Source organism: Hyperolius riggenbachi, chromosome 9, assembly GCF_040937935.1.
Source record: "Hyperolius riggenbachi isolate aHypRig1 chromosome 9, aHypRig1.pri, whole genome shotgun sequence".
Taxonomy (NCBI): Eukaryota; Metazoa; Chordata; class Amphibia; order Anura; family Hyperoliidae; genus Hyperolius; species Hyperolius riggenbachi.
In genome coordinates this window covers 168,526,321-168,544,034 of record NC_090654.1, presented here as the reverse complement: position 1 = coordinate 168,544,034, position 17,714 = coordinate 168,526,321, and the positions used below count along the sequence as shown (strand labels likewise).

Here is a 17,714-nt window from a genome sequence, read left to right as displayed (position 1 = left end):
GTTTGGTGGTATGGTGGTGAGCATAGCTGTCTTCCATGTGGTTGGCCTGGGTTTGATCCCTGGACATGTCATGAATGTGAGTATGGTTTTGAAATACTACAGATCTCTGGAGAGAGAGAGAGAGGGAGGAGGAGGAGGAGGAGGAGGAGGAGGTTGGTTGGTTATTCATTTTAGGCATCTAGAGGGATAGAAACCTTTGCAAACTTTAAAATACTAAATTTCGTAATCGTAATTACGAAAATTTGCGTAATTTGCGAAAATTACGAAATTTCGATTACTGCTAAAATCGTAATTGTAGTAATTTCGCGAAATTTCGGAAATTCGTAATTAGGTCATTACGCTCATCCCTAGTTAGGATTCCTCAAATTTATTTTCAAGGCTAATAAAATAAAACTAATAATGTAATAAATCAGTCCCAAATGCCTCTAATTTTACATCCCCCTTCCCAAAGAAAAATGAGCTCTTGTGCCCCTAGTATACAATAGGCTCAATTCAGTTAGCACGCCTAAAAGCTTTGGGCGTGCTAAACAGGGTGCTAAGCAGTTAGCACGCCCAGAGCTTTTATCGATCGCTCAAAGTTTAGCGCTGCGCGGTGCGCACGAAACAGAACACTGGGTGCCCCTAAATGTTGCACCGGGTGCCCCCATAATGTTGCGCCATGCGCCATTCCGGTGAAACGTTTTAGGGGCACCTGGTGCGATATTTTAGTCGCACTTGGTGCAATATTTTAGTCGCACCCGGTGCAATATTTTAGTCGCACCCTGTGCAACGTTTCGCTCGCACCACGCAATGCTAAACATTGAACTCTAACTTAGCGCGCAAAACCTTGCGTGTCCTAAAGGGCTTTAGGCACTTTAGGCATGCTAAGGGGCTTTTAGGCATGCTAAGTAAGTTAGCACCCTTTTGTGAATCAAGCCCTATATCTATGCCTCCTCAATAAAACTTTATTCACATGACAGCTGCAGATACATTGATGTATGTACATGGATAGGGAACTGGCTAAAGATTACAAGGCAAAACTTATTAGGATTATTATGGATTATACTCAAGGAGTGATGAAGTTTCACAAGCCTCAGTATTGGGTCCAGCTCTCTTTAATTTATCTAATAGGCTAATTGCAAACATGGTTCGAGTTTCCTGTGGCAGTAGAGCCCATCGCAGGACAATGGCACTGCTCTGTTTTGTATTTTAATCACCCTGCGGCAAAGTGTTTGATAATGTAATTTGTATAGCTCCGACCCCAACTCAGAGATGTGCTCCCTACTGGATAGAAAGTCCATCACTGGATTTCAAATGGTGCCATAGACTGCAATTCAAGTGTGTGTCGAGCTGTACTGCTTGTATACTCCTGCAATGCACTGCAGCGACTATGTCATCTCTGCATCGACCGAAGCACTTGCGTCGCATCACTCATAGAGACTAATAGTCCATTGCAACGTGGGAGCGGCAGGGAGAGTACTGCAACACAATAGTATGCAAGGGGCCTTAATGACCTAGTAAATTAAATAGATGGTAATGTTGCCATCTTTGTAGATAATACAAAATGATGCATAATTATCGATACTGAAGTGTAGTGACATACTACAGAAGGATTCTCACAGGACAGTTACAGTATATATGGGTAGGCAGATGACATTAATGTTAAGGTAGTGGCATAGTAGATAGTTGTTTGCAGATTACAGGAAAAGGCCCATGGCGCAGCAGGGTGAAGAAGTAGTAGAGCTGTTGTACAATGTAAACAGAATAAAGGCTGCTGTGAAGGCCAAGTCAAACCGGGGATTTCTCTAATCACCTCAAAATAGTAAGGAATTATAAAAACATTACCTGTTACATTACCTGTATATACTGAACTCGAGGTATTTTTTTTCCATTCAGGCACCAGACTGACTCAAGTATAAACCTAGGGTAGAAACCAAGGCTGCTGCTTTTAACATCTCATACCCATATTGCTTATCTAGTGGTCTAGTGGCACCCCCCTTCCCCCATATAACATTCTCTAGAGTCTAGTGTCCCCCCCCCCTCAAACACCACTACCTGGTATCTAGTGGTTCCTCCTCCCTCCTCCATGCCTAGTGTCTAGTCAGGTGAGATTGTTCTCCCACCACCTTCATTGCCATTACTCTGCAATTAGGGGAAGTGGGGAGGGAAGGCAGAGACTAATCCACCAGGGAACACTCTATGGGAGACAGAGGGGGGGCACTAGGCAGTAGGCACCAGGTAATGCTGTATGACCTGAGTATAAACTGAGATTTTGCTTTGGGGTGTATTTTAAGTGCAAAAATTATTGGTTTATACTCCAGTATTTGCAGTTTAGGGCTGATGCAATAAATCTCGTTGTAAGTATAATCCTTTAAACTGTAAAATGCACTGCTGCATAAAGCAACAAGTATTTCTCCCACCCGTATTAGTATACAGTGAAATTACTATGGAGAACATGGAAATATTTAAATCCAGGGAAGACATTAAAATCACTGAGGATGCATGAAGGGATTGTTTTGTTGTTTTTTCTGTAGGACTTTCTGGGCATGCCTTGCATGAGGCTTGCCTTTCACTAGACTGAAACTGCTGAAATCTTTTGAAGATTGAAGTAGATGGACATGTCTTTTTTCAACCAAGTTGAAAAGTAAAAAAAAAAAAGCTATAAAGGCATTCTTGAATATTTTGAAAGCTTTAAGGAAATCACTTAGAAATCACAACGGATTTTGTGGAGATTCAACAATCAACGTAAAATTTCTTACAAGTCAACGTCTCAGACAAATATTGACAAAACATGGGAGAATAGGTGACACAGTGAGGATGGTGCAGGAGCCACAATTGTTACTGTACAGGGATCTTATAGCACACTGTTTGTGGGGATACAGAAGAAAGTATATATGATGTGATAAGTATGGTGTGATAGATTTATTTATATGCATACATATAAACATGTTGGAGCTTTTTTCATAACAGTGGGAAGTATTTATAAAATTACATATTGATGTTAAATCACTATACAGGTTTAAGCTTATTTATTCTATAACCTACTCTAAAAAAAAGACAGATGAAGCTTAACTGGCTATTTGTGCTATATTTCTTCTTTATCTTGCTCTTTCACATGATATACTAGCTTTGTATGTTCTTTTTAGATACCCGTTTGGTAGAAATACTAAATACTGTAGTTCTAATAATATGTTATTCTTTCTATGTCCTTATAACATTGTTGCTCCATATAGTTGTACTTAAAGATGGCCTTGTGGCATCAATGGTTGTACTTATCATATGAATGCATGTAGCTTTAGGTTGTACTACAATCCACTCCACAAGCATTGTAATTAGTTGCAACACTAGCGCAAATCAGTTGTACTGAATAGAGTGCAGTGGAACTAACACAGCAATAGTGCAATACTGTACAACAATATAATGTACAATGCTTTGGTGAACATCAGACGTAGGCCTTGATTCAATAATTTTTTTCCTAAGTGTCCTCACAGGAGATGTTGTATACATTATCAATAAAAAATATTTTCAAATGCTAACAAGCACAAACTTACTCGGTATAAGTAATTCCAAACGTGTGGACATTTGATATTACTTCTCTCACCTACGTTTTAGTATTATGTTACTAAGGACCTGATGCACGAATGTCTGGTAAATTTGCCATGTGCGTGAAAAGCGCATGGCAGTTTTACTGGTACTTCTGCAAGGGTAGCAGCACCCGTTACACTATAAGTGCCACGTGTGTTACCGAGGTAACATGCACATTGCTATGGTAATGCACGGTGCATCGTAGCTATGCGTACATTACCACAGTAACATGCATTGTACTAATAGTGTAATAGCTGCTGTTCCCCTAGCATTCGTACCAGTAAAATTGTTGTGCATGGCCAATGTGCAAATTTACCAGACATTAGTGCATCAGGCCATAAGTGCCATTAAGTATTATGCGATATGATGAGAAAATATTTCCTGTAAGAAAACACAGGAGAAAAGATAATTGAATCACAGCTATTAACTTCAATACTACGTCTGATTGTGTAGTGCTTTCTAATGTTCTACAGCGCACATAGGAGTTAATTCACAAAACTCATGATTTATCTAACCCTACTAATTTTTCACTTTAACTTTAGAGATAATTCATGAGATAAAGAGTTAATGGGCTATATTCAGTAAACAGCAGTGAAAGTGCCATTGCATGGGAAATTTTACTGGTGTTTACGCAAGTAGCGTATTTAGTGTTGTGCAAATAGCATAATGCATGTTATAGAAGCAACACAAGTGTTGCACTATGTGCGCAATGCAAGCTAGACTACTTGCATAAACAGCAGTAAAATTGTCATGCATTGCCTGCTCATGGCAATTTTATCGTGAATATGTGAGTATAGCCCAAGGTGAGATAATTTTAGACATAAAACAGATTAAATAAATTATGAATAAAGGCAGATAAGGAGAGATAAAGCGGAAGACAGATAAGAAATGAGAATTAAAGAGATAAACAATAAATAAGGTGATATATTTGACAAAATAAAACAGATAAAGAAATAAACTGTGAATACAGATGGAAAGAAATAGACAAATAAGGAGTTTAAATTGATAAGGTGAGATAATAATAAGATAAACTTTGTGAATCAACCTTATTGTATGAAAGAATCTTTACTATTCATCCCTCTCAAGCTAAATCTTAGGTATCTGTATGTCAGCTGCATTTAATACTTAGTACTTTAATGCTTAGTATCCATTTCTGATATTGTCACTAAGGAATCTGAAAATGTGTAAGGAATCTGAAAATGTAAGGATAGAATCAATGATTCCATTACCGGTAAATCAAATCCTATAGAACACAATACTTTTCTAAAGCAGTTCTAAAAACAAAAATGCACTTCTAATTGTCTGCTTGTAATTAACAATTAACACCAAATCAGTTTTGACGTAGCCATGTAGATTTGGTAAAAACCCATATGAAGCAGATCTGTAAATTCAGTTGTTTTGGTTCCCAGGAATAAAAGCTCAGATTCTCATAAATGTTTCTCCTAAGGTTTTGTGCTCGAATGTTATAGATGAATATAGTTTTAGTAAATGTTTAAACTTCAACCACATTATCAAAGAAGCCCCATTGTGTTATATTATATACATATTATGGAACACTGTCACAGCTATGATATACTTCTGAAACTTTTGATAGGGTAGTCCAATAAAATGACTCTATAATGTGCTTTATTCAGATGAGGCAATAAAAAAACAACTCCTTGTACAGTGGAGACCAGGGTACACTCAATCATAAAGAGGCAATGTTAGACCTTTAAGTGCCTTATACCATGTACAGGTAATATAAGGTACCTCAGTTTAACACTGCACACAAGGCCCTTCAACACTGTTTGCTTTGCAGTTTGCTTATTTTGCATAGCCGATGTCCACATTACGTTTCTCGTTTATTACTACAGTAAAATTACTTGTAACTGGTCACATGAGCAAACACCATTGAATGTGATCTAACAAAGTTCCTCTCCTAGTTACCACTGTAGCAGGTGCATCAACACGGAGAACATGCATAATAGCCAACGGTATCTACACAATGAAGGAGCCACAGAATACATTTTACCTTTTGGGCCTGAGGGAGCTGGAAAAAAACAACAAAACAAAATTCATTTAGTGTAACTAAAGGGTGTTCCAAAGCGTTCATCTCAGCCTTTGCTTTTCCCTGATAGATGTGATGCTTGGTCAAAACATTCATCACACAGCTCAGGAAGCCATTAGAATCAATGCTCACTAGACTGTAGCCTCTAAATACATTAGCCTATGAAATCACTGAGACATCAAATAATAATAATGAAAACAATGTATTTCAAGCCATTAGTTTCTAGGTTATAGGCTTCCTTCTCCATGCCAGTGGGTTCTGTCTACAAAATGGCTTCCACAGCTATTGGGGAATAAAACAGATGCCACATTTCAGATAAAATGACTGCTGTAAAGCAAGGGAGTAAAATTGTGTCTGTAAACACTGTTAATAATTACTTCCTCCCTTACACAGGTGTTCTTCAAGTATTTATTGTGCCCAGTGGGAAGGTCAGAATGTGCTTGCTGAAATGAGGGAACTGGGAACTGTATATTATTTGGCATCTATGGGAGCTTTTTATAAACCACTTTGGAAAGATATAGACAGTTGAACTCTTCACATAAGGCACAATGTATATTTCAAAAGCTTGTAGACTTATAATGAAAAAATGCAATTACAGTAATAAAATGAATTATTCTTCATTAATGGGTCTACAGTTGAAGAGGTGGCCATGTTATTTCGTATGATTTGCTTGGTACCAGTGGTGTTATTTGATGATCGTACATGTACTGCTGACTGCAAATTGCTGATATTCAAACCGTGCATTAAGACACTATCTTAGCCATATCTGCAACATCAGCATCTATCACAACATCATGGTTTCGAATGGAATAAAGGTGACTGTTAAGATGAATGAAATAAAGGTAACTTCTATATCTTCCCCATTGACAGGCTCAATCAATAAAGCAGTGTAATGAGAATCAAAGATTCCTTAAATACAGTAACCCTTGGAAAAATGATTTATATTAACAGTCAGAAATGATTGGTTGCTTTGTTCCTATGCATTATTATTTCACATCCTCATTGCTCAAAGTGCTTATTCAAAATGAAAAAAAAGCAGAATAGTAAAATGTCACACATCTCAATGCCCATCTTTGTGCACCCACACTATGACACAGAACCCCCCAAACTGCCACTGCTTTCCTTACCTGACTGAGTACTCCGATGGGTGCCCTGTATTATGAGGTTCCTTCTATAATTTGGTGAGATGCTATTTGTGCATGGCAAAATCGAAACCACACCGCAATGCACCATTACACACACTTTAGTATATGCTGTAAACTGCATTGACTAGGAAATTGGAGGCAAACAGCCTTTAAAAAGTTGCACCCTTCTGCTCATTTCCTGTGGGTTATAAAGAGTGCTTTTCACGATCCTACAATGGTACGATGCTGTTTGGGGGATTAGCTACTTGGTTTTGTGGCGACTTATGCTTCAATCATGCTCTAAATTGCAAAAGGTCTATTTATACTGGTGGACAGAAATCACATCATTAAAAATTGGTATCAGCGCATGCACAACACAAAATTCAAAATTTGCAGGGAAAAATTCAAAAATTGTAGGGCAAAATTCAAAATGTGCAGGTTACGAATGACTCTCATTGCTTCCGGTGCCGCGCTATGAGCGGTAACACAATGCAGCTTCTGTGTCAGCAAGAGCACTTCTGGCACATCACAGTGTGTCATGTTCCATTGACTTACAGTGGGTTGCAAAAATATTCAGCCCCCTTGAAGTTTTCCACATTTTGTTACATTACTGTCACAAACATGAATCAATTTTATTGGAATTCCGTGTGAAATACCAATACAAAGTGGTGTACACGTGAGAAGTGGAACGAAAATCATACATGATTCCAAACATTTTTTACAAATAAATAACTGCAAAGTGGGGTGTGCGTAATTATTCAGCCCCCTGAGTCAATACTTTGTAGAACCACCTTTTGCTGCAATTACAGCTGCCAGTCTTTTAGGGTATGTCTCTACCAGCTTTGCACATCTAGAGACTGAAATCCTTACCCATTCTTCTTTGCAAAACAGCTCCACCTCAGTCAGATTAGATGGACAGAGTTTGTGAACAGCAGTTTTCAGATCTTGCCACAGATTCTCAATTGGATTTACATCTGGACTTTGACTGGGCCATTCTAACACATGGATATGTTTTGTTTTAAACCATTCCATTGTTGCCCTGGCTTTATGTTTAGGGTCGTTGTCCTGCTGGAAGGTGAACATCCGCCCAAGTCTCAAGTCTTTTGCAGACTCCAAGAGGTTTTCTTGCAAGATTGTCCTGTATTTGGCTTCATCCATCTTCCCATCAGCTCTGACCAGCTTCCCTGTCCCTGCAGAAGAGAAGCACCCCCAGAGCATGATGCTGCCACCACCATATTTGACAGTGGGAATGGTGTGTTCTGAGTGATGTGCAGAGTTAGTTTTCCACCACACATAGTGTTTTGTATTTTGGCCAAAAAGTTCAATTTTGGTCTCATCTGACCAGAGCACCTTCTTCCACGTTTGCTGTGTCCCCCACATGTCTTGTGGCAAACTGCAAACGGGACTTTTCTGCTAACAATGGCTTTCTTCTTGCCACTCTTTTATAAAGGCCAACTTTGTGCAGTGCATAACTAATAGTTGTCCTATGGACAGATTTCCCCCACCTGAGCTGTAGATCTCTGCTGCTCGTCCAGAGTCACCATGGGCCTCTTGATTGCATTTCTGATCAGCGCTCTCCTTGTTCGGCCTGTAAGTTTAGGTGGACAGCCTTGTCTTGGTAGGTTTACAGTTGTGCCATACTCCTTCCATTTCTGAATGATCGCTTGAACAGTGCTCCGTGGGATGTTCAGGAAATCTTTTTGTAGCCTAAGCCTGCTTTACATTTCTCAACAACTTTATCCCTGACCTGTCTGGTGTGTTCTTTGGACTCCATAGTGTTGTTGCTCCCAAGATTCTCTTAGACAACCTCTGAGGCCATCACAGAGCAGCTGTATTTGTACTGACATTAGATTACACACAGGTGCACTCTATTTAGTCATTAGCACTCATCAGGCAATGTCTATGGGCAACTGACTGCACTCAGACCAAAGGGGGCTGAATAATTACGCACACCCACTTTGCAGTTATTGATTTGTAAAAAATGTTTGGAATCATGTATGATTTTCTTTCCACTTCTCGCATATACACCACTTTGTATTGGTCTTTTACGTGGAATTCCCAAAAAAATGATTCAAGTTTGTGGCAGTAATGTGACAAAATGTGGAAAACTTCAAGGGGGCCGAATACTTTTGCAACCCACTGTAAATGCTCATTGTGATGAGGTGCGTTCGGTGGAAGCAACACAATGCGATAAGTGCAAATGGTGGGCCAGTAAAAAAGGGCGAACATGGCTAGTGGACAAAAAGGGCGCCGCCATAAACTGCAATGCAAAATATCGGCTATTGGGTGCCCGACAGGAAAAAAGGGCGCCCGAGAAATAGCGGTTGCAGGGATCGTGTAAACAAAAGTTTTCATTTACAGAATAAGGTTTAAAACAAATATCGTTTACAAGTTCGTTTTGACTTTGTGTTATACTTCTTTTTCATTTTTAAATTTCATTTATAGGCGCTTTTACTTATTTTCCCGGTTTTAAATTTCGCTTAAAGGATTGTAACAAGTACATTTTCATTTACACTTATTTTGTCATTTGAAATTCCTTTTAATACGTATAATGCTTAAATATCATTTTCAACCCTATTGTATTAGAAATACATCGCTTTTGGTATTAACTTTGTTTTTCACTCTTATAATGCGTCGATTATAGTTTTATTAACTTACTAATAGATCCCTTTTAATATTACCGTTATTTTAAGAATTCTAATGCGTACGTGATTGTAAGGCTATTTATTCTATTATATATACTGTATATATACGTATATATATATATATATATATATATATATATATATATGTACACATACACCTTTTTCTATTTATAATATTGATGTGTACGTGATTTTAAGGCTATTTATTCTATTACAAATATATAAATTATTCTATTCATGTTATTTATAGTGAAGTATTTTAAGGATTAAATATATTATTGTTTATATGTGTGTAAGGGTGTTTGTGCAGTGGGGATGGTTAGGGTTAGGCACCACCAGGGGGATGGTTAGGGTTAGACACCACCAGGGGGGTGGTTAGGGTTACGCACCACCAGGAAGGTCTTAGGCTTAGGCACCACCAGGGGGGTGGTTAGGGTTAGGCACCACCAGGGGGGTCTTAGGGTTAGGCACCACCAAGGAATTTTTAGGGTTAGGCACCACCAGGGGGGTCTTAGGGTTAGGCACCATCAGGTGGGTCTTAGTGTTAGGCACCACAAGGGGGGTCTTAGGGTTAGGCACCAGCAGGGGGTGGTTAGGGTTAGGCACCACCAGGGGGGTGGTTAGGGTTAGGTACCACCAGGGGGGGCTATAGGTTAGGGATAGGTACAGGGAGGGTTCTGTGTGAGAGTAGGGTTAGGTATAGTTACAGTACAATATACACCCCCAGGGGGGTGGTTAGGGTTAGGCACCACCAGGGGGGTCTAGGGGTTAGGGATAGGTACAGGGAGAGTTCTGTGTGAGAGTAAGGTTAGGTATAGTTACAGCACAATATATGTAATTTAAACAATTTATTAAATTATGTATATTTAAACAAAGAGGGGTCTAGGGGTTAGGGATAGGGATAGATCTGTGTGGGCCTACAGTTAGGTATAATTGCATTAAAATATCTGTAAAATCTACCATTGTATTTCAATGTTTAATACAAGTATAAATATCATTTTTTTGTTATAGACACTATTTGACGTTACATTTCAGAATTCGTGGTATTTTGCCATTTAATTTCCATTTATTTAACCTATTTAGGACTACATTTTCGCTTACAAGCTATAAACAAAATTATTGTTTTACATTACAACCTATAATTTTGTCTATATCCTGCACCTTTTTTTCCAGGCGCCCTTTTTTGATACACGAGCAAATGGGGTCTGAGACAATACAGGTTCACAGCTACTTGTGTGCACTACATCATCAGTGCATCAGCCCAAATAAGGACCGGGAAGTTCAAGTACATTCATTTACACTACTGCTTATGCAGCACACCTATAAGGTCATGAATCACTGCCACACTTTAAAAACCAGAGTGTATCAAATGATCAATATCCAGATCTTGAATTGTAGGGGTTTCTTTTCCTTATTTATGTGATTTTGCTGAAAGTCTAAATCTGTATATGCAAAGTAAAAAAAACAAATGTAAGCTCCATTCCAGATGCAGTTTCTGAATACATAGTTTAGTATCTGAAGGTCCGATTGGTTTGTGTCAAAATAAACTTCTGCAGCCAGAAATCTTGTTTTTTAAAAGTTTGTTCATGTTAACAAAAGCTCCTCAGCTGAAGTAGATAACAGGTTGCCGTGTGGGCGAGGCTGTTGCTTCTTACTAGAGCTATATGGGAGGTTCACTGCATGCAGCTCTGTAAGTTTGGACTGCAGAGAATGGCTGGAGAAGGGGATACTGGCCACTACTGCTACAACTACAGTAATGTATTTGGAATCACCTAAATAACATATTATTTACACAAATAGATCTTTGATGCGGAAAGCTTACATATGGTCTACTCTAGATGTCAGATGTGTGTGGAGTTGGGATTTAACCTTTCTCAGATGTATTCTACTTTACCCACTGCACTGCTCAGAAAGAAAAGCACAGAGGTCTGGCAATGGGGGTGCGAGGTAAAGAAACATGAGTATAGATCAGATATGTTTGTATTATTAAGCTGTCACCTTTTATAAGCCAAGACTAGATGTCACACATTAGAATGTAATAAAATCTGCCTGCCCTGCTAGATGCTCCATAATATTTTTAATTGTGCATGCAGGCAGCTTATTCCTTCACTGAGTTTGCTGGCTGGTTGAGAAAGGCTGTTTGGAATAATCAGTCATATGTCAGGTAAGGACTGAGTGTAGTATGTACTATAAGTTTCCCATTCAAAGGAATTGTCTGAGAGCAATGAACCCTGAAGATAGAGTGGCACAAGAATCCAGTGCACAGCTTGCTGTGGGCAATTTTAAAAATGTATTAAAGTCATATCTGTTTGTTCTAGGAAGTCACTTTGATTCTCATCTTTGCACATCAGCATGTCACAAAGTCACTGAAGATACTAATCTGCAGCAAAGATGACCCTTTATGCTCCTCCAAAAAGGGAAGAGGAAAGAGATATGTCTACAGGTTAAAGATGTATGCAGACTCACAATTATGCTTTGCATCAAGTTATGTTTCATCACAGTCTGTATACAAAAAAACAGAAATATTTCCAGGAGGTTAAAAAGACTGTAAATTTGAGCCTCGCATTATGCAGCACATTAGTAGAGATGGCCGGAACAGTTTGCCAGTGAACATGGGTTGTTTAATGCATTTATAAAAATACATTTGTGTCTACATTTTTTACTTTGAAGTCACTGGCCGCTGAATTTAGTGGTTAATAGTAAAGCCTCCTTACGTGCTAGAAACGCCAAATTTGCAGGATATGTGAAGGAGGACAGTGGGTACAAGAGGGAAAAACATTTTTCAAAAAGATCTTATATTTTTTGAGAAAAAGTAGCAAAGTTTCTGCGTGTTTTATATATATATATATATATATATATATATATATATATATATATATATATATATATATGTTCATATGTTCAGAGTGTGAGAAATATTTTTTGAAAAATGGCTTGGGGTCCCCCCTCTCAAGCCTCTTTAACCCCTTGTCCCCATGCAGGCTCGGATAGCCCAAATGCAGAGCTCTGGCCGTTTGGGGCTTTGCACCCTGAGCTATACCAGCTCCCATGGTCCATGGTATGGGGGGGGGGCTCCAGAGGAGAGGAGCAGCAAAACCTCCCCCTCTCCCCCAAGCTCTTGTGCATGGACAAAGGGCTCTTCCCCACCTCCAGTGCCCCAGGAGGAGGTGGGGTCAAGGACGCCCTGGTGGGGTTCATGGTGGCATCTGGAAGTCCACTTTAAGAGGGGGACCCCCAGATGACAGCCTCCCTCCCATAGTACCCCTTACCCATTTCCACAAAGGGTTAAAAAGAAATAAAAGCAACCACAAAAAAGTATTGTATTATTCGTAATTAGAAATACTTACCGTTACCTTTTAAAAAAAGTCCCCATGCCAATATCCCTGGAAATAATCCCACACCAATATCTTCTAACTTGAAATCTTGATTGAAGATCTCTGCCGCACCCGCCGCCACTCTTGATGGCTCTAGCTATACTATGTATAGCTAGAGCTCAAAAGCATCTTTATATTTTGCCTTTAAGGCTCCCCATTGGTCTAATAACAGACCAATGGGTATAAGGAGGCTCCCCATTGGTCTGTTATTAGACCAATGGGAAGCCATGGAGCCAAAATTTAAAGATGCTTTTATGCTCTATCTATACATAGTATAGCTAGAGCAGCTCCGTGTTATTAGACCAATAGGGAGCCATGGAGGCAAAATTTAAGGGTCTTTTTGAAAATATTTGTTCCTCTTGTTCCCACTGCCCTTTTTAACATAACCTGCAACTTTGGTGTTTCTAGCACGTAAGGGGGCTTTGCATTTAACCGCTAAAGTCGTCGACCAGAGAAACATTTCCCACACTCTGCATGAGATCTTTAAAATCGATTTTCTCAAAAACTATAAGGTCTTTTTATTTTTATTTTTCATTTTATACCCACTGTTATCCTCCACATACCCTGCAAATTTGGTGTTTCTAGCATGTAAGGGGGCTTTGTTATTAACCGGTAAATTCGGTGACTGTTCACCTGCCATTTAAGTCTTTACAGCCCACTGCGAACTGTCGTCTCACGAACATTTGCGGTAAATTAGCATTCGCGAACTGAATATTTGATGTTCACTACATCAGTATGGTTGTGTCTTTCAAGCAGATCCAGGGTAGGAATTCTTTGGTGACATCATCGTACTTTGCTTAGTTTCCCAGATCCAGGAAGTGCCCAAGAAGTCCAGGTTTGAGGTAGATAGCAGTTTCACACAAATGTATGGTTTCCTTGTTGACAGGAATACCTCTGACAATTGCTACCAGCAGGGCCATTTTTAGGCACCTTAGGTGACACATGCATCTGGAATCCAGATTAAATGGTATGTATTTATTATATAAACTTTGCTCTTAGATTCAGTATATAACTCTGTATGTGAAAAAAATGGACTTAAATGTACAAAGCAGATTGGCTTGCTGCATTGCTTCTCTGTTTAGTACTTGAGTTCAGTCATAAAGGGAAGTGCTAATTAATTGTGCCAGTGGTACGACATATTACCGTAGTAAGGCAATGAAACAGCCAGCCAAATGTAGCATTAGTAGAGATGGCCCAAATGGTTCCCCCGGCGAACGGTTCCCGGCGAACTTTGGTGGTTCTCGTTCACCAGCGAATGCAAACTATCCCAGAAGTTCGGGTTCGCCCCCATAGTGCATCATGAGGGTCAAACTTTGACCCTCTACATCACAGTCAGCAGGCACATTGTAGCCAATTAGGCTACACTCTCTCCTGGAGGCCCCCCCCCCCTTATAAAAGGCAGGCAGCGTCAGGATGCAGGATGCAGTAAGATGTTGCTGGATAGCAGCATAGCAGGTGGATGAACAGTAAGGAACTCCAGTGAGAAGAGTGTCTTTCCGGGGTGCCTGGGGTGGTGTGCAGAGGGGGGCGCTGCAGCGGATAGGGGACCATGCCCACCCTCCCCCGCCAGATTGTGGGACCCCCGTGGTAAACTAGCCAAAGCGTCTAATAGACGCCATACCAGTTCACCCCCGCAGCTCACCGCTACAGCCTGTAGAGTCTTTCAGCAGGCAGAGCAGGGCTACGGGGAGATTGCATCTGAAGACTATTTGTGTTAAAAGTACAGGGCTTTGGGCACCATTTTCCCATAGCCCTGCTCTGCAGTATCAGAGCGTGGGACTTTCGCAGTGGCTGGCTGCAGGCAGATCATCGGGAGAGCTGCGCCCAGGGAGAGGAGTCTTCTGTAGGTGAGTCAATGCTTTTTTTTTTTTTTACAGGTGAACATTATTTTCTGGTGAAACGCTGCCCACATTATGATTATTTTCAAGTGAAACATTGTCACATTACGATTATTTTGTGGTGAAACACTGCCCACATTATGATTATTTTCTAGTGGAAATTGCTGCATTACAATTATTTTATGGTAAAACCCTGCCCACATAATTATTTTCTGGTGAAACATTGCTGCGTTATGATTCTTTTCTGGTGATAGATTGCTGCATTACAATTATTTTATGGTGAAATGCTGGCCACATTATGATTATTTTCTAGTGAAACACTGCCACATTACGATTTTTTGTGGTAAAACATTGCTGCGTTATGATTATTTTCCGGTGAAAGGTTGCTGCATTATGATTATTTTATGGTGAAACTTTGCTGCGTAACGATTATTTTCTGGTGAAAGAGTGCCGCATTACAATTATTTTATGGTGAAACATTGCTGCATTACTGTCACGATTCCGCGAACGCCATTGCGGCAAGCGCATGTAATTGCGCACAAAATCGGTTCTGGAGTACCCCTTTAAATGCCTTAGCCTGCTTTTAGAAAAATGAGTGTTCTTCCAGCTCACCAGCCCTGCAATGAGGAATGTGAGTGCTTATTTACACTTCCTGAGGATCCCCAATAAAACCCAAGAAACCAGAGCATTCACATAGCTCACAGATCTACTACAAGGAATTGCTGATAAGAAGCAGGATACAGGAACGCATCGTAAAATCATTAGGTGACATTCCTGCCTGTCCTGAGAACACCCAGAGACATGTCCCTGGCTTAATGAGCTTTTGATATCTCATTTCATAGTAGTCCATAATTCGATGGATATTGCGGAACCGTTTGGGCCCAGCGGTCCACAACTCACAGTACGCCATGCGACTAGCGCAGCCCACCTTCTGAGACGTTAATCGATCTCCTAGTCATCTCACAGCCTGAGATATCGATTACATAGGCAGGGAAGGTGGCACTCCAAGCGAGTTTGATATCGATTGGTTCAGCGCATGCTGACGGAATGTAAAATGTTGGGTTTTATATGATATGTCAGATATCTGCTGAGTTATGGCATACTTGGAGAAACTGCCAATTCTGTCCCTCAGACAATAGGGGCGGACTTCAGCAGCCTGAGGTCACATTGTTAGGGGTGGAAACCTTTCTTGTTACCAGCCACACCCTCTGGCAGAGAAAGAGCTAAAACTGACTGACCCCCAGCCTGGAGAGAGAGTCTTTTGCCCAGCCATCCTGTACCATCACGGATTTGGGCTGGATGATAAAAGGATTAATACCTATTCCACAGAACTTTCCAGAATTGGACTATATATCTCTGTGGGACCTACCGCAAAGGACACGGTAACTTGACAAACTGCTCAGACTATAATCAGCTATTATTTACATATTGAACTCTTATTATTTCTGTATCAAATTGTTTCTATTGCTATATTTTGTTTTGCATTATTTCTTTAAATAAACGATTTAAAAATCGTTCGTCTAAGTGCTGTTCTGAAACAAATCTCCGCCAAAATAATTCACATCTTCAGAGAGACATGTTACCATAACTGTTTTGATATTAAATATTGTTAGTTTTGCTATCTCTAGAAAGGTTGTCTAATTAACCCTTTTTCCTACAGGATTTAGCAAGAGTTAGAATTAGCGCATTCGCACGCTTTTATTGCGGATTGGTGGCAGCGACCTGGCCTCTATATGAGAGCACAGATTGTATCGATTGTATATACAATCGAAATTGGACTGTGTGTGGACTCACCAACCAATCCAAAAGGTTACTTTGCCTGCAGTTCTGACTGTCTTCAGGATTCCCTCAGGGTCTGAGGCTTTATGGTAAACTGCAGCAAAGGGAACAGGAATTGGTGGGTGACTGCGCATACGTCACATTGGTAGGCAGCGTGGGGCGGAGCCCAAATTGCTGTTAGTTTTGCAGTTGTTTGGAGATCATTTTCAGAACAATAGAACATTGTTATTTAAGTAACTGTTCTACAGAGCTTAAGCTCTGAGCACATAGACGGTGCATCTTGATATAGCATAGAACCAGATTGTTACAGTTTTTATTTGGCTATGTCTGAGCAAGTCAATTACCAAAACATGTCCTTGCCCGACCTACAAAACCTTTGTCAGGCTCGGGGCATCGATTTTCGGGGAAAACCCCAAGCCACGCTGAGGACCATCCTCATGGAAGCCGATGGCCAGGGGATGGATGCCTTGCCACAATCCAGTCCAGAGAGACAGGATTCTCCTGAGCCGGAAAGTGCTGATGATGCAGACGCAGCTCAGGAAACTGAAAGTACCCACAGGAACTTTGATGCACCCAGAAATGCGGCCGATGACCCTCACAGAGGGACCGACAGCCCTGTTCCATCCCTCCCTGTCCCTGATCCGGTGGAACAGCAGCTGCTGCAGCACCTGAGAGACACTGGCGACCAGGCATACCTGCAGTTCCTTCTCCAGTCCCGGAGAGAGGAGCGACAGTTCCAGCTCCAGAGAGAGGAGCGACAGTTCCAGAGGGAGGAGTTGCAGCATCAGCGTGCCCTTGAACTGGCCCGGGTGAGACAGGCAGAGCAGACTTCCACCCCTAGCCCTCTTCTTGCCGGGGGTACCCCGATGCCTGTGCCTGTGACCCCCAAAGCAAAATTTCCTGTCATGGAAAAGGGGGTGGACATTGATCTCTATCTGCGGTCGTTTGAGAAAGCGTGCCGACAGTTTCGCATCCCAGAGGCACAGTGGGCCATCCATCTGACACCCCAGCTGACTGGTAAAGCGCTGGATGCCTATGCCGAGATGCCCACCGATCAAGACGGTGATTATAAAGCTATCAAGGAGGCTATAATCGCTAAGTTCCAGTTAACGCCTGAAGTTTACCGGAAAAAGTTCCGTGCCCTGCAGAAGGCACCCACAGACTCTCACACAGATGTGGTTAGCCGCCTGGGCACCACCTTCCATCAATGGGTTTGAGTCCTTAAAGAAAAGACTTTTGAAGCTATTGCGGATCTGATGATCCATGAGCAGTTCCTTGCTATATGTGCTGCAGAGGTGAGGCAGTTTGTGCTGGAGCGTAAGCCTCCGTCTGCCAAAGAAGCT

The 17,714-nt window shown here is 40.9% G+C and overlaps 1 protein-coding gene across 1 annotated transcript in view; it reads right to left on the bottom strand.

Annotated features, from left to right (window-relative positions):
• LOC137533581 (voltage-dependent calcium channel subunit alpha-2/delta-3-like) overlaps positions 1 to 17,714 on the bottom strand; it is a 1,358,331-nt gene that overhangs the window by 118,087 nt on the left and 1,222,530 nt on the right. The window contains exon 14 of the mRNA XM_068254939.1: positions 5,576 to 5,593. Coding sequence (XP_068111040.1) covers positions 5,576 to 5,593 — 18 coding nt within the window. The remainder of the gene's footprint in view (positions 1 to 5,575; positions 5,594 to 17,714) is intronic.